The 26,375-nt window shown below is 38.8% G+C and overlaps 1 protein-coding gene across 7 annotated transcripts in view; it reads left to right on the top strand.

Annotated features, from left to right (window-relative positions):
• The window catches only part of GLIS3 (GLIS family zinc finger 3), a 630,646-nt gene that overhangs the window by 580,308 nt on the left and 23,963 nt on the right, over positions 1-26,375 (top strand). For all 7 annotated transcript variants that reach the window (XM_060199785.1, XM_060199784.1, XM_007525728.3 and 4 more), the window contains one exon: positions 9,062-9,237. In XM_060199785.1, coding sequence (XP_060055768.1) covers positions 9,062-9,237 — 176 coding nt within the window. The remainder of the gene's footprint in view (positions 1-9,061; positions 9,238-26,375) is intronic.

The raw sequence follows: 26,375 nt of genomic DNA, 5'->3' as shown, positions 1-26,375 counted from the left end.
GCATATTTGCATAGCAATAATCTATTGTATGAAAAATGTTTAAAAGGCTAAGAAGAGACTGGTAAGCTCTGTTGAATGAAATCTGTGAAATGTCAACTGCAGATCAGCAGCTGTAGGTTAGAGTTAAAACTTAGAAAGATTAATGCCAAGAGGTGGTGTGGTGAATACAAGTGTTGGACTCTTAGGCATGAGGTCCTGAGTTCTGTTCCTGGCATTACATGTGCCAGAGTGATGCTCTCATTCTGTCTATGTCTTTCTTTCTCTCTTCTTTCTACTCTCCCTTTATTTCTTATAAATAAATATATCTTTTTTTATTGATTTAATAATGATTGACAAGACTGTAGGATAAGAAGGGCACAATTCCACACAGTTCCCACCACCAGAGTTCTGCATCTCATCCCCTCCATTGGAAGTTTCCCTATTCTTTATCCCTCTGGGAGTATGGACCAAAAACAAATTTGGGGGTATAGAAGGTTGGAAGTCTGGCTTCTGTAGTTGCATCTCTACTGGACATGGGCATTGGCAGGTTGATACATACTCCCTGCCTATTCCTATCTTTCCCTAGTGGGGCAGGGTTCTGGAGAGGTGGGGTTCCGGGACACATTCGTGAGGTTGTCTGCCCAGGGATATCAGGTTGATGTCATGGTAGCAACTGCAACTTGGTGGCTGAAAAGCATTAAGATATAAAACATCCTAAAGATAAAGATATAGCAGATAAGATTTGGGGTCTCCATTTTGGAAAAAGCTAGAGAATCTATTTTAGGTATATTTCAAGGAGCCCTTAACTTTACTAAGTTTTGTCTGAGCCCAACAGCTGGTGGTATTAGTTGCATAAATAAATACATCTTAATTGGGTGTTATGGAGTCCTTGGGGCATATCCCTAGGAGAGGAATTACTGGGTCATATGGAAGGTCCATGTCTAGCCTTGTGAGAGTTCTCCAGACCACTCTTCACAGAAGCTGGACCAATTTACATTCCCACCAGCAGTGCAGAAGGGTTCCTTTCTTCCCACAGCCTCTCCAGCATTTGGTGCTGCTGTCCTTTTTGATGTATGCCATTGTCACAAGGGTGAGGTGGTATCTCAATGTTGTATTTATTTGCATTTTTCTGACAACTACCTGGAGCAATTTTTCATGTGTTTGTTAGTCATTTAGATCTCTTCTGTAGTGAATGTTCTTTTCATATTCTCTGCCCATTTTTAGATCAGGTCATTTACTATTTTGTTGCTAATTTTGCTAAGCTCTTTGTATATTTTGGTGGTTAGTCTCTTGTCTGATGTATGGCACATATGTGATGATCTTCTCCCATTCTGTGAGGGGTCTCTTTGTTTATGTGATAGTTAGTTTTCTTAGTTTCAATTTTATGTAGTCCAATTGATTTGTTTCTGCTTTAGTCTTCCTTACAGTTGGGTTTGTATCATCAAAGATGTCCTTGAGGTTTAGGTGGGAAAGTGTTCCACCAATGTTTTCCTCTATTTGATATTTTGATATCAAAAGTATTTGATAGTTTCTGGTCTAACATCGAGGTCCTTGATCCATTTGGAGTTGATTTTTGTTTCTGGTGAGATAAAGTGGTTCAGTTTCATTCTTTTGCATGTTTCAACCCAGTTTTCTCAGCACCATTTATTGAAGAGAGCTTCCTTTTTCCATTTAATACTTCCCCCCTCCCCTATTATCAAAGATTAGATGCCCATAGGTGTAGGGGTTTAGTTCTGGGTTTTCAGTTCTGTTCCACTGGTCAGGGTGCCTATTTTTGTTCCAGTACCAGGATGTTTTGATGATGATGGCTTTATAATATAGTTTGAGATCTGGGAGTGTGATGACTCCATTTCTGTTTCTTTTCTCAAGGTTGTTTTGGTGATTCTAGGTGTTTTCTGGTTCCAGATAAATGATTGTAGTTTATGTTCTATTCTCTTAAAGAAGCTTGGTGGAACTTTGATGGGTATCATATTAAATTTGTATATGGCTCAGGGGAGAATATTAATTTTAATAATATCAATTCTTCCAATCCATGAGCATGGGATGTCTTTCCATTTCTTGATGTCATTTTCTATTTCCTTGAATAGTGACTCATAGTTTTCAGTATACAAGTCTTTCACTTCTTTGGTCAGGTTTATTCCTTGGTATTTTATTGATTTTGCTGCAACAGTGAATGGGAGTGATTTTTGGATATCCTGTTCTTCGGATTTAGTGTTTTCATAAAGAAATGCCACTAGTTTTTTGTACATTGATTTTGTAGCCTGACACATTGCTATATTGCCTAATAACTCCCAGTAGTTTTCTGCTGGATTCTTTAGGTTTTTCAATGTATACTATCATATCATCTGGAAATAGTAAAAGCCTGACTTCTTCCCTTCCCATCTATATTCCTTTGATTTCTTTCTCTTGCCTGATTTCTATGGCAACAACTTCCAATACTATGTTGAAGAGTAATGGTGATAATGGACAGCCCTGTCTAGTCCTCTATCTTAGGGGGAAGGCTTTAAGCTTCTGTTTGTTGAGTATGATGTTGGCTGTAGGTTTGCTATATATGGACTCCACTATCTTGAGGAATTTCCCATCTATTTCATTTTCTGTAGTGTTCTGAGCATGAATGGATGTTGGATTTTGTCAAAGGCTTTCTCTGCTGCGTCTATTGAGATAATCATGTGCTTTTCAGTTTTGCTTTTATTGATGTGGTGAATGACATTGATTGACTTACGTATGTTGAACCAACCTTGCATTCCTGGGATAAATCCCACTTGGTCGTGATGAATAGTCTTTTGATATACTGCTGTATCCTGTTGGCCAGGATCTTGTTCAATATTTTGGCATCTATCTTCATCAGAGTTATTGGTCTATAGTTTTCCTTTTTTGTTGTGTCCCTATCTGCTTTTAATCCACTTGCATATCAGATGTCAAACTCAGGGGAAAAAAGTAAAAAAACAACAACTAGTATAGCCACAGGTCCTTTGGAATATAACTAAAATATGACTACTAGCTGTTTACAAAACGGAGATCTCCCCAAACTCTTCTGCACTATTCCAGCCTTTACGTTCATGATTAGTCAATGAATAGGAAAGCTATCAAGAGTGGGGATGGGATATGGAGTTCTGATGGTGAGAATTGTGTGGAGTTTTGTCAGTGCTCTCTTTTTACAAATAAAATATGTAAATAAATAATTGCATCTTTAAAAATATTTAGGAAGATTTCAGAAGTTCTCTTCTCCAGCTCTTAGTCACTGTATAAGTCAAAGTGAATGAGAAAATCATCAGATTATCCTAATGTGATGAAGGAATAAGATTTCCCATAGTATAAAAGTTATTAATCTCTGTAGTTTACTTACAGCATCAAAAGAGAATGACTGAATGAATTAATTAATTAATTAAAGGATTTTGATCTTTACCTATGCCCTACCTTCTACAGTAACATATTTTGTTTCTTTGAGTAAGGTGCTATTTATGTATGTATTTTGGTTAGTTTGCTTGCTTCTATAGTAAAAAAAAAAAAGCCATAAGCTATTAAAACTTTGAATCCCTCTTGCTATGAGTTCTCAGTGATTATTTTTGGGTGTTCCCAAGATATTTTCTCCAACAGTGGTGCTCTCTCTCACCTTTGCTGTTCCTCACCTGCCCCTCACCACTGAGTTTAATTTGCTATTTCTACTCTGCTTGGAACTTGTTTGACAAGTCACCAAGTTCATAGAAATTAAACTTAAATTAATAAATTTTTCAATAAAATGCTGTATAGTGTTTTAGGTGGTGACACAGTTGTTTCCGTTAGAACTTACATTTTAGATAAGTCCTCAAATTTTCTATCTTTTAGATGATTGAATACTCTACTTTCTTATAACTAGTTACTAGTAGATTTACTCTCTTGTTGTTTCATCCTAAATTATAAAAACATAAGGCTTTATATTACTGACTGTCATTTTCTTCTCCACTGATGTTTTGTAGTCTGCTTATCAAGCCCATGTTTATTAACAATGACTCTTATGCTGTGAAAACAGAATTATTTTTCTTCCTCAGCACAATGGTAGCAAGATCATGCTAATAAATGTTAGTTTGACTCACCTGCATATTTTTGCCCCATCAGTCCTCAGCACAAAGGAAAGAGGGCAGAGATACCTGCAGACCAGAAAGCCATCAAGAGCTTGTTGCATTTCCATTACCAAATGAATAAGCATGTAGGGCACCAAAGAATCTTGTTCCTTTGTCCCCCCCCCCCCAATTGAGATACCAGTTGTTGTTTTTGTTTGTTCATTTTTAGGGCAGTGTTATAGGTTGTCTTTCAACTTCAGTTTTCCCTCTCTCCTTCCCTGCCTCTCTGGGAATCCCCAGTGCAGAGGCTCCTGTGTGGGTGGCAGTGTGGACTCCTCCTACCCCTAACCTCTGTGACCTCAGATGTCCTCACCCAGCAGCCTCAGAGCATCTTGCCAGACACACTAAGGACATGTTGCCCAAGAAAACAACCTCTGTGGCAGGAATCCTGGGTTACCAGTTTTTACTAGATGTTCTTAGGGCAGTGCCAGAATTCCATTGCTGTGCTTTTTCTTTCTCAAGGCAGTTCAGCACATCTTTTCACAGTAACTCCAATTCAAATGACTTATTGGAACATGTGCATTTAAACAACATAGCTAAGCTAGTATTCCCTTTCAGTACAGCGAAAATTTAAATTATTAATCAAGTAGACCTCCAAACCCAACTAGTTTGTTTAAGATTCTTCTGACTTCTCCCAGGATTAGCTAGTCCAAATTCTCTCCTCTTGTTTTCTACATCACCTTCTAACACAGTCTTATCTACCTTAGCAAGGAGAATACACAAAGAACATGGAATGTCATTGCATGGTGTCTTCCTCTTGCAATATCACAAATGCAGAATGAAGAACCTGGCTCTGAACATCTCAGATTTTAAAACCAGATTTTAAAATTGACTGGTTCAGCCTCCATTTGTAGCATTTGTGGCACTATACAAAAGCTCAGCAAAATTAAGGGACTTGTTCCTGTGAAATAACTGATATAAACAGAAGTGACCCCTGCACATTACTGTAAAGTAAAAACTTGTCTTTCCTCACAAAGTAGGAAACAATGTATTGAACTTTTTCAACTGGGCTTTTCTAGGGAGAATAAACCATTTATTGCATTTATTCCCCCAGCCTGTTTTTCTGCTTCATCTCATAGTGTCCACAGATTCCCTGCCACTCCTTTCTCCACCACACTTGTGTCTGCCTCCTAGCAACTGGCAAATCTAACATCTTTTATTTCCCACACTGCTGAGAACTGATGCATGCATGCTTTCACCTCTCCCTTCATCTTCAAGTTTTTGATCCAACTTTAGTATGTTGTTTGATATGGTGATCCAGTTTCATTATTTTGCATGTGACTGTCCAATTTTCCCATCACTATTTATGAAAGAAATTGTCCTCACTCCATTCTGTGTTCTTAGCTCCTTTATCATAGATTAACTGACCATTTATGTGAAATTTCATTCCTGAGCTTTCAATTCTATTAAAGTTTCATTGATCTGTGTGTCTAGTTTTGTTTTAATGTCACTCCATCAAATTACTATAATTTCATAGGGTAATATGAAGTCAGGGAATATGATTCCTACATTTTTATTCTTTTTTCTCATAATTATTTTGGCAATTCAGGGTTTTTTTAATTTGGTTGGTTGGTTGCTTTGTTCTAAGCAAATCAATGGAATAGATAAGGTAAAAATGAAAAATATATATATATGTGTTCTTTGTATGTTTTGGTGGTCTTATTTTTTACACAGCAAATAAGGCCAAGGTTGCTGTGTGATCAACCAAAGTGAAGAGAGAAATTGGTAAAAATCAATAATAATAGGAAATCTTCACATTCCATTTACATGAGTGGATCAATTATCCAGACAGAATGTCAATAAGAAAATATTGGTCTTAAATGACACAGCAAATCAGATGGACTTAACAGATATACAGACTATTCTATCCCAAAGTATCTAGTACACTGTTTTCTGAAATGCACGTGGAAGAGAGAACATATGTTGAATACAAAACAAGCCGCCGGTCCAGGTGGTAGTGTACCTGGTTCAGTACATATATTATTATGTGCTAGGACCCAGGTTTAAGCCCCTGGTCTCCTCCTGCAGGGGGAAAACTTCACAAGTAATAAAGCAGGCTGCAGGTGTCTCTCTCAGTCTCTCCATCTCTCCCTCCCCTCTCAATTTCTGTCTGTCTCTAATGATAAATAATTAAACAAGTCTCAATACATTTAAGAAGATTGGAATCATACCAAACATCTTTACTGAATGGTTGGAAACCAGAAATCTACCACAGGAAATAAACTAGAGAGGCATGTCTCAACATAATAAAGGCCATGATGATGCTCCCACAGCTAGTATCATAACCAGTGTGTGGGGGAAAATAAAATTAAAGGCATCCAAATTGGAAATACATAACACTATGACTATTTGTGAATGACATGCTATTAAGTATAGAAAACACAAAGTAGAGAGTCAGGCAGTAGTGCCGCGGGTTAAGAGCACGTGGCGCAAGGACCGGCTTAAGGATCCCAGTTTGAGCCCTTGGTTCCCTACCTGCAGGGGAGTCACTTCACAAGTGTTGAAGCAAGTCTGCGGGTGTCTATCTTTCTCTCCCTCTCTCTGTCTTCCCCTCTCTCTGTTTCTTTCTGTCCTATCCAACAATAACGACATCATCATCAACAACAACAATAATAACTACAACAATAAAACAACAAGGGCAACAAAAGTTAATAAATAAGTAAAATATTAAAAAAAAAGCAAAATAAAATTTGACCGAATTTGGAGTATTGCACCAAAGTAAAAAACTCTTGGTGGATAGTGAGGGTAGATTTTTCAGCTTCACTATAGGGGATAGGGTAGGAACACAGACCTTTGGTGATGGGAATTGTGCTAATATACACTCATATAAAAATATTTTAATTAAATTTTTTTTAAAAGAAAATTCTAAAGACCCCAGTAAAGTTTTAGGGATAATAAATGTACAGAAATATTGCTGATTACCAGCAACATATAGCTCACCTAGGAGAGTGTTGGATCTTTAGTACAATCCAGGTTCAGTCCATGGCAATGCCACACAGAAGTAGTACTGTGGCAGGAGTAACTTTGGTTAGCAGGAGGAACTTTGGTGCTATGGTATCTCTCTGTGTCTGTTTCTGTCTGAAAAAGTCAGCCCAGAACAGAGAAGCCCTGGAAACAAAACCAAAAAGTTGTTGACTACATAACCAGTATACAATGAAACCAGTAGATGGAGAAGAGAAGAAACCAATCCCACTTATAAGTTCATCAAAAAGAATAAAAACACCTAGTATTATAATTGAACAATGAGGTAAAAGACCTGACCTGTGTACTGAAAACTGTAAGGAACTATTGAAGGACATTCAACACACAAAGAGATAGACAAATATTCTGTATTCATGGATTGGAAAATAAGCACTTTTCAAATGGTCATTTTTACCTAGCACTACATAGAAATATAGAGCAAAGCTACCAAAATACCAAAAGTATTCTCCACAGGAGGAGAATGGGAAAAAAAACCCTGAAACTTGTATGCAACCTCAAGAGATGCCCACAGAGTCAAGGTAACCTTGAGCAAAAAAGAAAAGAGACAACATGCTCCCTGACTTCATACTATAGTATACAGCGATGGTTATCAACAGGTACTTGCTTATAGACTTTGAATATGGATTGCTACTAAGCTTTAAAATAAGAAGATGAAATCTTGGGGCAGAGAGATAGGTCACTTGGTAAAGTTCACACCTTACCATGCACAAGGTCCTGGATTCTGACTCCAGCACCACATGGGGGCACTAGGAAAAGCAACAGGGGAGAGCTTTAGATGGTAGAATGGTACTGGAGTGTCTCTCCTATCTCTGAGCCTCTCTCTCCCTATCTCTCTCTCTCTCTCTCTCTCTCTCTCTCTCTCAAAAATAAAGAATGAAAAAGTTGACTCCGTGGAGGCCCCAGAAACACATAAATTAAAAGATGAAATATTTCTATTTGTGACTCATAGAACATAAAGAATTTTGCTAAGTGAAATAAGCCAGGAGAAAGACAAATACTGTATGCTCTCATTCTTGTGTGGATTATGAAGAAATGCAACAAAGGAACAAATACAAGCTATTAGATACAAAGAACAAACCTGATTTCACAAAGGGGAAGGGAGTTGGGGGTGGGTGAAATGGATATAGGGGCGAAAAGAACTAGATTTTGGACAATCATGATGTAGGGGATACAGAGGATGGATTATAATACTATATTCTGGACCTACATCATGTTGTAGATCAGTGTTGCTTCAATAAAAGTTTATCAATCAATAAATCCAGTGCCAATTCTTCTTTATGATTAGATCAATGGACAAGTGACTGAGTCCATATCTCAGATAAGTTGGTGATACCACCTTATTTAAATACCCCCATGTGTCCCCTTCAGAAACTGCCAGTAGTCTTGTTACAGTTGGCATGTGTAACTGCATTCCTGCTACATCCTAGGCAATGTCATTGCCAAGCAAAGAGCCTGATGTCTTCAGTTGTGGATTTCAAACCACAAGTGACCTTTGAGGCAGAAATTAATATATTAATGGCAAAAGAAAATGTATTGTTTAAAGAGAATAAGATTAGAGATATTTATAATAAAGTCTTGTATCACTTCTTGGACTTCAGAGATCTTGTACAGAACAAAATGTTTATGAACTAAGTGTAAATCAATCAGAAGCATATGGGTTAAATTTCCTCTAATATGCAAAGGGATTTAAAAATTAGCAGTAAAAGGGTCTGGCAAAAGAAGTGCTTTGAATTTCACCAAATCTAGAGTATTTAAGATAAGTTTTAAGATACTTGACAAACTTAAATTCAGACTAGATTGTTCCTTTGTTTATCTATTCTCTCAGTATCTGAGTTGAGAATCCAGTGTCTAAAAATAGTAGTCTTCATGTTTTTTTTAAAGTTTTTTTTTATCTTTCTCTCATATAGCCAGAATGGGAATTAGTATTTGACTTTGACAAGTTTGTCTATGCTCCTGCTCTGTGATGTCTCTCATTTTTCCTTTTATAATTGTTTTCTCAGGTTCACACCGTCTGCTCAGTCTCCTCACCACATCAGCCCCAGGAGAGTTCCAGCTCCTTCCTCAATAATGCAGAGAACACAGCCTCCTCATACCCAGCAGCCTTCAGGATCGCACCTGAAGTCTTATCAGTCAGAAACACACTCTTCTTTTCAACCAAATGGAATCCATGTCCATGGTATGCAAGTCTCCTGAGTTTTAAAAATATGTTATGATGTTGCTTTTTTAATCAAGTGTCTTAGTTACCAGTTGTGGGTTTCAAAACGTTATGTAGAAGTCTTGGGCTTTTGTAACTTCTCTCTAAAATTTCACACTTAATTGGCATGAAATCTTAAAATATTTTTCTTGTTTTGACCCTAAGAACTAATGACACCCAAAAGTGTTAACCCAACACGATGATCCTTTCAATGACCCATCACTTTAACATCTCATGGTTAAGCACTAAAAACAACATCATGTTTCCTAAATAACTAACAGTCTTGTGTGAGAGGGAATAGCTAGCAGGAGTCTTTTTTTTTTTTTTTTTTTTTTTTTTTTTTACCCATTCATGCCTCTTCTCTCATAGGCTTCTCCCCTCCAGGTTTCTATATGCCTAGGTCTTCTCCATCCTTCAAAACCTAGATGAAATGGCACCTCTACTCTGAAGCTTTTTCTGACCTGCTAGCTGGACATCTCTTGACTCTACTTTCTAACTTACATCTCAAGGAGTAAAATTTGCCTTCACTATTAAGGTGTAAACTACTTTAATGAAGTCAGTTTTTTCTGACCTTGCTTCTCTTAGAGAATTAGACACAGTTCTTCACACATTCTGGAGATGCATGATCTTAGAAGAACAAGACAGGAAGGCAAGAAAAATCAATGATTTGTTTTTAAGACATGCAGCTATCATACTTAACTCAGAGTGTGGAGAAAGAACTGAGTCTCAGTTTCTTTTTCTTTATCTAACCTCATTGACTCGGGAAAATATCTTAGTGATCATCCACAGATAGTTGAAATATTAAATCATATAGATACAACTATATACTGTTACTTCCCAAAAGCTAATATAAACAGAAAGGATACTGTTCCATTTAAACTATTTCAACTTCTAGAAATGAAAATCCCCCTCCATCTGCCTTTTTCTCATTTCTTAATTTGCTCCACTTCTAGTTTACTACTGGAAATTAATGTATAATGTTGGCAAATAAATATAAGTCAGTGTTCAAACTGAGTGAGTATTAGTGTGAATAACTTCCCAAGAGCCAGACTTGGATAAGAACATCACAGCCAGGAACCTGGACATCCAAGGAGTATCCAGTGTAGAGACAGTGACAGGCTTTAAGAAGGGGAAGACCTCTAGCCAACTGGCTCTGACTCTAGATCTTATCCATCTTATCTCCTCTTATGAATGCAGTCCACACAATCCTCTTATTATCCAATAATAAGACAACACTTCTGCCATTCTCAAGCCTTTTCTATTGTAGACATTTCTTTCATCAATAAAGTCCCTTCTTAAACTTCTGTTACATAAATTCTTTACCAACAAATGTTAACTGAGGGTCTGCTACATGTAAAGTAATGTGTCCATAAAAATATTCTTCCTTATAAGTGTCACACACACACACACACACACATACACACACACACACACACACACACACACACACACACACACACACACACACACACACACACGCAGCCTAGTTAAGGAGCTTGTCCAGTGTGGCAGAGTTGAGTCTCTTATGCTGTGAAGCCAACATTACCTGCAGGTAGGCATGAGTGTGAGCTTTGTGGAAAGTAACAGAGCTTATTGATGCTGAAACATGATTCTCACCTTTACATTTAAACATCGTTATAATGTGGATATGTTTTAGGCAGTCACATGTTTTGTTGGAAATAATTTTCTTTCTTTCTGGTGCTCTACGGAATGGTGGAATATCTCATGGTCAGTGATGTTCAACTTCCAATCAAAAGCTGCTTTGATTAAAGCTGCAAAACACAGTTTTTCAAATTCAAAAAATTGACTGGTAGGAAAAAAAAATGTAAAGAACCCTTCTGAAAGATTAGCGGCTTTTATATCATGGTGACAGGATACTAGGTGGTTTTCTTCTTTCTGTTTTCTATTGAAAAATTTAAAGAGCTTTTGGTATTAGACTTTTTAGAATGCAAATATCAGTCTACTCAACTGTGTGACTCTGGACAAATTACTGTGCCTCAGTTCACACTAATTGGATTTGAGGAGAGTCTTATCTGCCTTTTCTTGTTAGTTCTTATGAGTTTTCAACAAAAATCAGTACCTGTTGTCACGGCGTAAGAGCTTAACTAAGATAATGGTCTTCCTTCCACTCCCTGCATTTTCTTGATTAGATTCTTTGAGAATAGGAATGATGTTGGAAACCCTTGGACCAGAATAATACTTGGTGCAAAGTAGACATTTAGTAAATATTGATGGTTGCTAAATTTATGATTGACACATACTCCTTGGACAAATGAATAATGAATCAGGAGAACACAGAAAAGAGAATGTGCCTTATTCTTTTGCCCTAACTCTTGGCAAAAGATTCTTTTCCCATATTTCTCTTTCTTAGTTAAATAGTAATTATGTTGTTAATTTGAAATCTTGGTTTTTTTTAAACTTTCATTTTTTTTAATTGTTAAAAATTCCTTTGGCCAATGAGAAACTGCTAGCAGCAGCCCTAAAAATGAATGCACGTGACAAGCCTTTGTGGAAGAGATCAGGATATAGTTATGCATATTGGAAAATCACAGTTCCACTCAGACTAGAGGCTACTGTGATGAGCTTGGAAAGGGGGTACCCACTGGGCTGATTCTAGGAATTAAGGGGCAGGTGTCCAGATATAGCCTCACTCCCTCCTTCTAGTCATGAAATTTCTCATCAAATATAGCTAATATTTTTCAAGTGGGTAAGAAGTAAAAGTATCACAGACTTTTTTTAGATTTAAAAAATTTTTTTATTTATAAAAAGGAAACATTGACAAAACCATAGGATAAGAGGGGTACAGCTTTGCACAGTTCCCACCACCAGGCCTCCATATACCATCCCCTCCACTGATAGCTTTCCTATTCTTTAACCCTCTGGGAGTATGGACCCAAGATCACTGTGGGATGCAGAAGGTGGAAGGTCTGGCTTCTGTAATTGCTTCCCTGCTGAACATGGGCATTGACAGGTCGATCCATATTCCCAGCCTGTCTCTCTCTTTCCCTAGTGGGGAAGGGCTCAGGAGAAGCAGAGCTCCAAGGCACATTGGTGGGGTTGTCTGTCTGCTAGCATCTGGAACCTGGTAGCTGAAAAGAGAGTTAACATATAAAGCCAAACAAATTGTTGAACAATCATGGACCTAAAGGCTGGAATAGTGCAGATAAAGTGTTGGGGGGGTGGGTCTTCCATTTTGTAGATAGCTATTAGGCATATTTTAGTTATATTTCAAAGGGCCTGTAGCTATACTAGTTGTTTTTTTTTTCTTTTCTTTTTTTTGCCTGAGCCTGAAATCTGATATGCAGGTGGATCCTAATTATGGTCTGGGGAGATGATGTCATGGCTGGAAAAAGGACCAGAAAGCTGGATCATGGAAGAGAGTAGCTCCCTAATATAGGAAAGGGGTATAAATATTGTTGATTGTAAACCCAATCAATTTGATGTGATCTGGGGCCCATAATTAGCTTATGAGCCTTTGTGACCCCTACATCCCTCTATATCTGAGCTCACATTCTGTGGTCATAAGTAGGAACATTCCATGCTGCCCCAGTATCAACCTATCTTCCTCAGGTGTAGCATAGAGTATGTTGTCCAGCCTCCCTTTGGAGGATGGAATATTCTCTACTGTTGTTGATCCACTTTGGGGGCAAGGTCCTATGGGGGCCCACAAAGGGGTCTATTTTGTTGTTCCTGATAGAGATGACCAGTAACAATGGAGAGAGGCATCTATTCGAGGTCTATGCCCATCATATCTGTTTGGGAATCTCAGGACTGCCTGATTAGGGTCCCAGCTGATGGGGTGGCCTGATAGTGAGTAAAGAGTCATTGTTAAAGTATGCCAGTCTCTTGCTCTTATTCAGCTTTTGCAATCCTTACTCTGATATGGTTAGCTTAGGAGTGAATGAAGGAAGTATAATAGGAAGTAGGTGAGGAGGGTATCTAAGTCTAAGTAGACACTTTCATTATGAACTTTATACTGACTCACTGCAGACTGTTGTGCACTTTTGCTTTCAGGTATATTTTGCCCTAATTTATGGATACATGTGAACATATGCTGTATCTTATGGGACCTGGCCTATATCTAGGTTTTGGGACCTCATTAGGAAGTGAACCTCCTGGGATGGAATTAAAGAATACCATGAAAGGAAAAGTCTCACCTGAGTGATGAGAGTAAAGGGTTGACAATCTGTGCCTGATGTCTCTGTACACAGTCTGAGGTGAAGCATGCTGAGATGGTACTCATTGCATTCATTAGGTTGGAATTGGCAGATGCAATATCATTTGGCCTGACTTGAGAGAAGCATTCAGGGAAGTGAGCCCCATCCCAGAGGTTTCAGGATTGGGAGAAACATGGGCTCTATAGAGGAAGCAGGAGATTCCTGTTGTCTCAGGGTTTAAGAAGACAATAGATATTGCAATAATCACATTTTTTGGCAATTGGGTTAACTTTGAAAAATCCCTGTGTTAGGATTTGCTGTATCATACACACCCTCACCATATTTTATGCCCTTTGACATTATTTGCATATAGCTATGCCACCGGTTGCTTTTGTTCTCCCTTGACTAAGCTTTTAAGAGAGTCAACATATCAAAGACTCAGCCTCTGTATTAAAAAGACTCAGTCAGACACAGACCTTTTACATGAGTTGTAGTGATTGGTTGCACCTTTAAGATTTTTGTTGAGCTTGTTTACTATTATAATAAACAAGATAAAACTAGATTTCTGGGGCTGGGCGGTGGCACACCTGGTTGAACACACATGTTGCAATGCACAAGAACCCAGGTTCAAGCCCCCGCCCCCATCTGCATGGGGAAAGCTTTGCAAGTGGTGAAGCAGGGCTGGAGGTGTCTCTCTGTCTCTCACCTTATCTATCGCTCCCTCCCTCTCTACTTCTATCTGTCTCTATCCAATAAATAAAGGTTAAACAATTTTTGTTTTTTTAAAACTAGATTTCCAAAGCCCTAAGCAGTGTCAGGGTTGTTAACACAAAAACTACAGTGAGTGAGTGTTCTCTCAAGAAGTCTATGGTTTGAAAATGAAAAGACAGGATAAAAGGGGTACATTTCCTCACAATTCCCACCACCAGAACTCCTTATCTAATACCCTCCCTTTATAGCTTCCCTATTCTTTTTCCCTCTGGGAGTATTGACTTAGGATCATTGTGGGGTGCAGAAAGTAGAAGGTCTGGCTTCTGTAATTGGTTCTCTGCTAGGCGTGGGACTGCAGTTCAATCCATACTCGCAGCATGTCTCTCTCTTTTCCTAGTGGGACAAGGATCTGGGGAGGCGGGGCTTCAGGACACATTGGTGGGGTTGTCTGCCCAGGAAAGTCAGGTTGGCATCATGGTAGCATCTGGAACCTGGTGGCTGAAAAGGAGTTGAGATATAAAGAAGATCAAATTGCTGACTAATCATAAACGTAAAGGCAGTAATATTGCAGATGAAGATGTGGGGTCTCCATTTTGGAAAAAGCTAGTAGGTCTCTTTTAGGTATATTCCAAGGGACCCATGATTTTACTAGTTTTTACCTGAGCCTGACCTCTAGTATGCAGGTGGACCTAGGTTATTGTCTGGGGAAATGGTGTCATAGTTGGAAAAAGGACTAGGAAGTAGTTCCCAAATATGGGAAAAGTATTGTTAACTATAAACACCATTGGTTTGATCTGTAGCCTATATTCAGCACAGGAGCTTATGTAACATCAGCATCCCAGTAGGTCTGAGCTCTCATTCTGTGGTCATGGCTAGAATCATTCTAGGCTGCACTTATTTTAGGACCCATCTTCTTCGGGTATTAGGTGGAGTATGTTATCCAACCTCCCTGTGGAGAATGGAACTTTCCCTACCTGCCATTGTTGATCCAGATTGAGGGCAAGGTTCTGTAGGGTCCCACAAAGGGGTCCATTATGTTGTTCCACCTGGAGATGACCAGTGACAATGGTAAGAGGGATCTGTTAGAGGTCTAGGCCCATCATGTCTGTGTGGGAATCCCAGGACTACCTGATGAGAGCCCCAGATGATGGGGTGGCCTGGTAGTGACTAAAGAGTCATCATTAAAGTATGCCAATCTCTTTCCCTTATTCAGCTTTTGTAGTCCTTACTTTGACAAGGTTAGCTTTGGAGTGATTGAGGGACATGTAATAGGAGGTAGGTGAGGAGGTTATCTAGGTCTAAGTAGAAACTGTTTCATTAGGTACTTTAAGGTGTCTTTTTAGTTCTTTCTACTTGCTTGCTTCATTTATTGAGTCACTGCAAACTATTGTACACTTTTGCTTTAAGGTATGTATTTTTCCCTAACTTATGGGTACATGTACATATGCCCTATTTCATGGGCCCTGGTCTATATCTAGGTTTTGTTAGCAAGTGTGCCACCCAAAATGGAATTAAGGAATCCTATGAGCTAGGAAAGGTCTCACCAGAGTAATGAAACTGAAGAACTATCATTCCATGTCTGACATCTCTGGACATAGTCCAAAGTGAAGCATGGTGGTACTGGATGCATTGATTAAGTTGGCATCAGCAGATGCAGTATCAGTTGATATGGATTAAGTGAGCCCCACCGTATAGGTTCCAGGACTGGGAGATGTATAGGCTTTATAAAGAAAGGGCTGAAGAGTCTTGCTATCTTAGGATTTAAGAAGGCAATAGTTATTGCTATAACCAAATTATTTGGCAATTGGGTTAACTTTGAAAATCCCATTGTTAGGATTTGCTATATCATACAAAAACCTCACCATAATTTATGTACTTTTATACATCCAGCTGTATCTTATAAAAAATCCATGGTTTTAATGAGCTTTGTCATCTACATCCTCTATGCTCACTATGGTAGGTAGAGGTTAGAGAAAAATGTCATCACTCTCTTTTAGAGATGGGAACTGAAACATGGGGATTTAAAATGTTGTGAACTAGGGAGAGGCACACCTGGTAAAATGTACATATTCAAAGATCCTTGTTCAGACCACCTCACCCTGTTCCTCACTGCAGGGGAAAAGCTTCAGGAGCTATGAAACAGTGCTGCAGATATCTCTCTCTCTCTCTCTCTCTCTCTCTCCCTATAAGAAGGAAAGAAAGAAAAAAATGCTGGAAGCAGTGGGGTCATGGTACAGGCATGGAGCTTCAGAAATAACCTTGTGGCAAAAAAAAAAAAAAAAAACACAATTTATAATGTCTCAGCCTAGCTGCCTTGGCAAAGTAAACAGGTTTCTCTAACAAGAGATTTGTCCACATTGCCAAGCCACTTTCTTGAGCTCTGTTTTTCTAAATCAAGGCACACTAAGGTAAATACGCATTTAAATTTTCTTCCTTTGAGAAATACATTTGTATATAGATACAGTTGCACTACACAGAACCACAAAGGGTTATAATTCAGAGAGGCTTGAATTTCATTGAGCTTGGTTCATATCATATTAGCTGATATAAAGCTTAGATATGGTGTGCTCAGTGTATTTGTTAACAGGTATTTTGTAAAAGACATACTTTGAAAAGATTAGGAACCCTGCTTTATCAAATTCCCTCACCCAGTGAATGACCCAGGACCAGAGCTCAGTTCTGTTGATTCTACATCCATTGCATCCATTCGTATTGGCTCCATTAGTAAGGTGGATAAGGTGTCATTTCTTTTAATGTTTGAATGTTCGTAGCATTTATGGTTCTCTGTTTGAATGCTATCTCCAAGGCAACTACTTAGTACATTTTAGTCTTTTATTTTAGATGCAAATATAGGGACAGCTTTTTCCAATCATGTAAGCTTGTTCTTTGGTCTTTTCTTTCTCTTTAGAGCAGAACTCTTGCCCAGACAAGCTTCAGAATTTTGCCTGGATTAGTTGCCTGAGAGTTGATATTTGTACATTCTGTTATGGTACTAAAGGGGAATGAATATCTTTCTAAATGCCCTATTCACTCCATGTTATTAGAATGCCATGGGAATTCCCAAAACAGCATTTTCACAAACTTCCTATTTCTGGTCTTCTCAAGGAGAAACCAAGTTTAATTCAGCAAATGTCTGCTGATCACCCACTATGTGCCAAGCTAGCCTGTCATTTCATCAGTGTACAGTGACACATGCAGGAATGGAAAGTGTTGACGGCACTGGTTTACTCAGGGGGCAGTGCATGAGAGGGGTTCCTACAGGTAAAACTGAAGTAGGGTTCTGAAGAGAAATAGCTCATTGGGTAGTACATGTGGGGAGAGGCAAAGTGCACAGGCAAGAATATAAATGAGGGAGAGCACGGTATGTGTCTAGAGAGAAGAGCCAGGGGGAATGCAAGTTAAACCAGGAATAAAAGAGGGAAAAGGAGAATCTTGGCAACCCGACAGCCTGTGAAAGGGACTTGTGGTCATGTTCAATGTAGTGCAACAGCATGAAGAACACTCTAGTATTTTAGGGGTGTCAACTAGAGACTTGTGTAGAGAATGGGATGGGAGGGACAGGAATGTTACTAACTCTTGGGATTTCAGTGAACTGCTTGTAGAGACCATTTAAGCAACAGTCAAGTTCACTCAGAATATCACAGAGCTGTAGAGCTGTGTTGGCTGACACACAGTCTTTCCTAGGTAAGAGGAGAAGAAAAGGGAAATGCCTTCAGCCTAGCTGTCTTACAAGCAGGAGCTCTTTCAGCATTGAGACTGCAGGGTCCACAGTTAGATCGCATTCCTTCCTATATGAGGGCTCTACCACCATTTGTCTTGGTTCCTGCAAATCAGCCACTCCAGCCAACATTTCTGAGTTGGTTTAATAGCCACCAGGGAACCTCGTCTATACATCTAACTGGCTATCCCAGTTTCCTCTTAAATATTTTGTTTCTGCTACAGTTACAAGGATTCGTAGACTTTGAGTGGTCTGTCTATCCCCAGTTCTAATTTCCTTGAAGATCCTGTATTTGTCATATGCATTTGTGCAGAGTGTAGGACTTTTCAGAATTGATTTTCCATGTGTAACAGCATACCCAGCATGGGGGTTTACCCTTCTCACATGGCAAGATCTCTCATAGTAGACTATATTCGCTGGGGATGAGGGGACAGCCCCACCAAGCCAGCAATGTCCTGCCTCCTCCTCACTTTCAGCTCTGCCATTTCCCATGGGGAGCTTCCATTCTCCTGCTCAGCATGTGCAGGCTGATGTTCTGTATACTTGCCTCAGGTTCAAGCAGAGGTGAGGGAAAGGAGTGAAGGACAGGCATATACCAAACTTAATCAGAGAGCTTCCCTCGTATTCAAGAGAGCCTGGATATTTTTGTGAAGTGTCTTAGTGAACAAAACCGAGCTCCTATGAACAGTGTGCATTGGGCAAGTGCACTGCATGGCCTGCCAGGAGTCCTTGGCTTTGTTTCCTAGTCTACACACTTGGGCTGTCTCAGACACATTGAGCCATGCTCATTGTCTCTTGAAAAGCAGTCTTTTTCTGAGATGTATGCCTGATTTTCTGGCCCCTTTGCCATTCTCTGAGTTTTCTATACTTTTCCATTACTTGTTCTTCCGTTCACCTCTCTGCAGTTTTCAATCACTATCACAGAGATTTCCATCTTCCTTCTAGTCTAGTCATTAGGAAAACAAGCACCGCGAAGCTGCCTCCCCACCAGGGGCCTGGGCCCGTTGGTATCAGTGTGGCAGCTGCAGTGGGAAGTGAAAACCTTCAGGCCTGGTCCTAACTCCTGCAGTTCAACTGTCCCTTCCTGTGATTTAAAATGTCCCCTGCCTGCAGTTCCCTAAGAAACAGGCCCCAGACAGTGGGGGAATTTTCCCACTTCAGTAAGGAGCAGTAAGCTTGTCAGCACAGATCAAATTGACTGCATGGAAAACAAAAGGCTCCCTGCCAACACTGGGCTTTCAAGAACAAAGCACATTGTAAATGGCTTGTCCTACCCAAAGGCCAACACATCTTTCAAAGTATAGAAATTTCAGGGCACTGGTGTTTGAAAGGAAATGCACACAGGTACAATTTAGCTTACTCCTCCTCTGTCCTGAGCTATTTACTTGCAGTGGTTGTGCAATGATACTTTCCAGGATGTGTCTTGGTCCACAACTGAACTTATTTCGGGGAGGGGAGGGGTGAGGGTGAGGTTATGCTTAAAGGTTGACTGTTTTAAAGGCAAAGTAGAAACTATAAACTTACTTACCTCTCACAGGAAATTTAGTCACATTTGCATGTGTGAGGTTGTGAAATGAGAATGTACTCAGTCTGGAAGTTCTATTGCTTAAAACTCAAACATGCGTCATAGCTTCTCTCCCCTCCTGAAAGCTCAGAAAAGCCAGTACGATTGATGGTGAATCAGTGTTGTAATGTTCACTGGGAAAGTTGTGACATGGCTACAAAATGATTGAGCCAATGAGGATGCAATATGCTATTCTGATGTTGTCATTAGTGGTCACAATTAAAGAGAGGTCCTTAGGCTCAGTAATGTTATTTATGCTTATGTAGTCCTAGGGACTTATGATTAGATCCAGTGAAATTCTTAACTACTCCCCCATATCAGAATTATTTCAGGAGCAGTTTTACATACTGGTACTTGATAAATTCAGGCAATGTGCTAATTCTACAAGACAAAAGTTAAATTTAGATGTGTGAGGGGTCAGTCAACAATGTTGGTTTTTGTGGGAAGGATGTGTAAGTTGGTCATCTCAATCAGAAAAGCGATTTGAATGGTTGCTTGTGGAAATAAGTGAGCCACTGAGTGATCTCCATAACATCATTAAGCCTCTGCACTCACACACATTCAGCCCATGTTTCAACAAGGATATTAAGAGAACTGAATCAACTAACTTTTGCTAAATTGTACATTTCCTCAAGACAGACTGTATGTTCCCACAGTGATTTGCACATAGGGATTAATAAGTGTTTATTGAATAAATATGAATGCAGAGAGGATAAAAGAGAGAAGGTTTGCTCATGGCTTCAGGACCATTCTTTCCTGTGGGCATGCTCTCTTCCTTCCCTGCCCTTCTTTTCAGATATTCAGTGCTCACCAGCTTTCTGAGAACCTCCCCTTGAGGACAAAGGTCAATCTAATTATTCAGTTATACATGAAGCTAGAGTGAATATGGTACACTTCTCATGAGTCCCTGCACACCTGGTACCAAGTGTATGGTAGTGAAATTCTAAGCAGTCGAAGAAGCATTTTGAGGAATTTCTAGCATCCAAAGATACAAGACTCTTGCTTTCTAAAAACCCTTTTCTGTTTTCAAAGCATTCCCAGGCACTTACATACCCCTCCAACTATTCATATTATCTCAGAATATGAGATAACATTGCTCAGTTTGATACAGCATGAGAAAGAGTGAGCTATAGAAGGGGGAAGAAGAGAAAGGGAGAGAGAGAGGGAGAGGGAGAGGGAGAGGGAGAGGGAGAAGGAGAGGCAGAGAGAGAGAGTTTGGAGACAGGCAAATTGAGTAAGTTGCAGTGTCCTTAAATCAGTTTCCAGGCTCTAGTAAGATGGCAGTGATAACTCTCTTTGTTGATGTAAGGGGAAGTGCTCAGTGAACAGCACAAGCTCAGTTAACAAAAGCTGCTGCTGCTGTTATTACATTTCCATTGTCTCTGGATACAGCCACTTGTATCACTCAATCCTTACAATAATATTATATTAATACAGAATACTAATGCATGCTAGGGTCTAGTATATGGCACAATAGTAGAACAAATACCTTCCACTAGTAGGGCCCTGAATTTGACCATTCAGTGGTATTACATATGTGTGAACCCCTGGTTTCATTCCCCAGAACCACGTTAAAAAGTACATATATGGGAGTCGGGCTGTAGCGCAGCGGGTTAAGCGCAGGTGGCGCAAAGCACAAGGACCGGCATAAGGATCCCGGTTCGAACCCCGGCTCCCCACCTGCAGGGGAGTCGCTTCACAGGCGGTGAAGCAGGTCTGCAGGTGTCTATCTCTCTCTCCTCCTCTCTGTCTTCCCCTCCTCTCTCCATTTCTCTCTGTCCTATCCAACAACAACAACAACAATAATAACTACAACAATAAAACAACAAGGGCAACAAAAGGGAATAAATAAATAAAATAAATATTTTTTAAAAAGTACATATATATCCTAATCCTAAGAATTCTACCCAGAGATTAAGTACCTTGCTCTAGGGAACATACCTTTGCATTTCAGAGCTATTCTTATAAACACAGTTTGACCATAACACCCCACTCACTTTTCATCATAAAGATGTTTCTATAGGGATAGCACATGGACGTTTTCAGTTACTTTTAGTGCTAATTGTATGAAGGTTAAATGAGGATTCATTAAAGATAAGTTTCCTTGTAGGACTGAAGTTCTGCTAATGGTGAAGGTACTTTGCTTCATAAAAAAGAGTTTCTATCAATTACTTCTTCCCATTTCTTGGAATGCTGATAGAAATTTTTGTTTCCTTGTGCTCAGCAGTGCGGTGAATGTCAATTGTGCCCTTTCTTATTTATCCAAATGACAAAACTAGAAAGAAGGCATTGTTTACTCTGATTTTATAGATGAGAAGGAATCTCAATCAAAACATTATGTAACTTGCTCAAGTTTTTTAAATCTTGATTCAAATGGTGGAGCTGGAAATTGCACACAGAACCGTCTGACAGTGTTCTACAGAACTGTCCTTACAGGAGGATAGTCGGATAGTCCTGTGTGTGTGTGTGTGTGTGTGTGTGTGTGTGTGTGTGTGTATATACACATGCTCTAGTTAAAAAACCAAACAAAATGGACATAGGCTTTCAATACAATTTCTTGTTTACTTATCAAATTAAAATGAAATTGCAGTGATCTCATAAATGCCAGGACACTTACATATAAAGAATTATGTCACTCTCTAGTCTTTTTCTAAATCTATTATCTGCTTCCCAAGACTTATAACTATTATGATTGGTAAACATGGGAAGGGAAGATAATATAAATGGTTCATCAAAATGTTTTCATGCCTGAGGCTCCTAGGTCTTGTGTTTCATCCGAATTACTATCATAAGCCAAGGCTGAGCAGTGCTCTGGTGTCTCTATGTATCTGTCTCTAAATAAAATAATATGTGTATATGAATAAATATTCTTCTAGAACTTTTTATTATCTATATAAATAAAATATATGTGTGCAAATGTACTCGTGGATATATGAATATGTGTGAACAAGCACACATTTACATATACATGCACACATGTTTGTTATAACATTGACCTTCCATTCTGCATTTTATTTTATGACTTGGAAAAATATGTATTTTTGCTTCTAGGTCAATGATTATAGGTTATGTCTTTTAAAAATTCACATGACATTCACAAGAACACATTATCATCATTTTGAGTCACTTCCCTATTGATAGACATTTTTATTTTTCACTTTTACTACCAGTACCTATAAAATCTCCTTATATATTTATGTATACATGTATTTACATACGCACACATACATATGTATTTATATATGTATTTATTTATGTATTTGAATACTTTCATTAGTAAATAATCCTAAAAAGAGAAATTACTAAATAATAAATAATAGATAAATTATTAAATTACTAAGTAATAAATAAATTAGTAAATAGTCCTAAAAAGAGAAATTACTGAATGCAATTTTAAAGTTGGATGGCTGTTGACATATGTTCCTTTAAAAAATAAATCTATTCCAATTTGAGTTCTATCTAACCCCTAGAGCATTAGAACACCAATAGCCTCATAGTATTTACTATTAATCACTTTGATTCTCAACATTTTGTAATTCTTCTGAATTTGTTATCTGTTGAACTGCTCTGATTTTTTTATTAGTAATGTGGTTAAGCATCTTTTTGTATTTCTGTTGAGCATTAAAATTATTTTAGTTATAGTAGGGGCTAAGTAACAGCAACTACTATTTGAATAGTTATATTATTTATTGAATAGTTGACTTGATTTTATTATCTGGTCAGTAATGATTGGAATTCACAATGTGTTGAAGAAAAGAAAAATATTCCAGGAAAAAAAAAAAAACCTCTATTTTGTTGACTATTGAGACTTTTCAGTCAAAAATGCTTCATGGCCATTATTGCAGATTTAATAATTTTTCATAATTTGCAAAGGGGGAAATACTGACACTTCTTTTTTTAGTAGTGAGATTTTTTTATCAGAACCAAATGTTCTGTTTTATACCTGAGATTTATGAACTTTAATACTTATAAATGCAACTCTTATTATCAACTTTTATATTTTCTTATAATTTTTATTTCTTAAAATCTTTATTTGGATGTTTCAGGGCTGTATTTAGTCTACCTTATTTGTAGCTGGAATATTGTGCCTCTTCTGGCCACTTTTCAGACCCAGTGTGCTAGCATCTCCCATATGGCACTGGGCATCAAACCTGGGTCACACTTACAGTGAGGCATGTAGTCTTCTGGGTGAACTATTTCTCTGGCCCTGAGCTGAACTTATGAATGGTAATTGGTGTCTTGCATTTCTTATATTATTAGTTGTGATTTCCTTTGTCAATATGATAAGCAGTTGATTTACAAGAAAAAATATGAATAGTCATGGGTAAGGTTTTCTTAAAATGAAGGGGGAAGTAAATACCTCACATATCAGGAACATCAGAGTTACTGGTAAGAGGTCATTGCATGGGCTGGGGAGATAACATAATGGTTAAGCAAAAAAGCTTTTCTTGCCTGAGGCTCTGAGGCCCCAAGTTCAATCCCTAACACCACCATAAACCAGAGCTGAGCAGTGCTCTTCCCCACCCTCTATCTCTCTCTCATATTAAGATAAATAAATATACTATTTTTTAAAGAGATCACTGTATTAGTAAAACAAGATAACAGAAGCAATAAAAGACTAGAATTGTTTCCATTCAGATAATCTAGATTTAGACAATGTTGCAAAAATAATTCTAGTTCCCTTAGAATTTCTTACTGGAGTTGTGAAATTCTTTGTGACTACAGGAATTTTCCCTCTCTAACTAGGTTGTTCTGCCTACACTCTCCCTTATTTACTTTTGAAAGGTGTTTGAGAACTAGACTGTATAAATTTGAGTCTTTTGTAGTAAGAAACATTCAAGCATTTTTTAGGAGATTTCAATATAATGATGAGATCCCCTTTCTATATTCCTGTCAAGTTTTTTTCTTTAAGGTTCATTTATTTAGCTTGAGAGAAGAGGCATTTTATTTTCTAAGAGGCTATTCTGACACAATAAGCCTTTACGTTTAATGGTAAGAGAATATTCCTCCTGGTCCATGTAGAGGCAGAAAATCATGTCATCTGTTTGTTCCCTGTAGCACTTGGCACAGCTTGAGTTACTTAATACATACTTAAAACAAGAGCTTGGATTGTAGTCTTAGACAGAGCAGGAAGGAAGGAGCCTGGAGACCAGACACACCTGGAGTGTGACCTCTGGGTGATGGAGGGAAGAAATGTACTCAGCTGGAAGGGTGGAGCAGAAGCAGCAGGCCACACACAGTATTGTTCAGATGCATAGTCAATGTCCACAGGGGTGTGGCTACATAAGTTTGTGGCAAGGAAGCTTCATGGTGGCCAGATGGAAGGCAATAGAAGGAGCCCTGGGATTCAGTGACATTCTTCAGACTTCAGGAGTGCATCATCCCTGCTCCTTTCTCAAACCCACCTACACAGATTCCTATACTCTGTTACTTTGAGCTTCGATTTTATTTCAGTATAATGTACTAGACAATAGATGACAGAGAGGCCAACAATGTGTATTAACTATGAGATAGTTTCAGCAAGAGAAAACCCAAGCCCTGGGGAATGTGAGAGGGAGCACACTATTAGAAAGACTGGAGTGCTGGGAAATTGGATAATCACAGTCTTGGGTTTGTAGACGCAAGCAGCTGTCTAGTTAATAGAGGAAATACATGTAGGAGTATGGTTATAGCTAGACCCAGAAGTCTAGCCACAAGGTCAGTATGAGGCCAACAGAAAGAGCAAGATTTTTGAGTCATTCAAATGAGGTTCCATAATTTTGCCTTGGCTAAGAATTATCATGTGGTGTGGGGTCAGGTGGTAGCCCACCTGGTTGAGCGCTCTATTATAGTGTGCAAGTGCCCGGGTTTGAACCCCCGGTCCCCACCTGTAGGGAGAAAGCTTTGCAAGTGGTGAAGCAGTGCTGCAAGTGTCTCTCTGTCTCTGTCTCTCTCCCACTCTATCACCCCCTTCTTTATTTCTGGCTGTCTCTATCATATATATATATATGATATATATATATGTCATGTGAGAAAAGGGCACTGGAGTAGAGAAGAAGAGGTCATCTTGATCCATATCTCCTGAAAGTAGAATCCAAGATCACTCACTTTAGTGCATTCATATCACTTAGTTCCCAGGGTGCCCCAGGGTCCAGCAGAAAAGACCAGGGGAGGTGTCCAACAACAGATGAGTGGATGAGCAAGTTGTGGTATATATACTCAGTTGTAAAAAAATGGTGACTTCACCGTTTTCAGACAATCTTGGATGGACCTTGAAAAATTCATGTTAAGTGAAATAAGTCAGAAACAGAAGGATGGGATGATCTCACTCTCAGGCAGAAGTTGAAAAACAAGATCAGAAAAGAAAACACAAGTAGAACCTGAAATGGAATTGGCATATTGCACCAAAGTAAAAGACTCTGGAGTGGGTGGGTGGGGAGAATACAGGTCCATGAAGGATGATAGAGGACCTAGTGGGATTTGTATTATTATATGGGAATCTGGGGAATGTTATTCATGTACAAACTATTGTATTTACTGTTGAATGTAAAACATTAATTCCCTAATAAAGAAATTTAAAAAAAGGGAAAAGAAAAGAAAAGACCCAGGGGGACCAGCACCTATTGGAAGAGCTCTCTTCTCTCACTCCAAATGGAATCAGAGCTATTGTTTTTTCCTTATTGGGTTTTCATTTGGAAAACCAAATGATTGAAAAGATTGAAGATCATCTTAGAGCCTCTCAATCATTTGGGGGGGATTACCTTTTTATTTTTATTTTTTAATCTAATTATGATCAGTAAGTGCATTGCACAAGAGAGTCATAACTCCACACAATTCCCACCACCAGAGTCCCGCATCCCATACCCTCCATTAGAAGCCCTCCCACTCTCCCACCCTTCTGGGACCCTGACCCAGGTTCATCATAGGGTACAGAAGGTAGAAGGTCTGGCCCCTGCAATTGCCTCCATGCTGGACATAGGCTTCAGCCAGT

The sequence above is a fragment of the Erinaceus europaeus genome, chromosome 10 (assembly GCF_950295315.1).
Source record: "Erinaceus europaeus chromosome 10, mEriEur2.1, whole genome shotgun sequence".
NCBI classification, from domain to species: domain Eukaryota; kingdom Metazoa; phylum Chordata; class Mammalia; order Eulipotyphla; family Erinaceidae; genus Erinaceus; species Erinaceus europaeus.
Note: the sequence above shows the minus strand (reverse complement) of the source record. Positions and strands in the feature narration are given on the sequence as shown.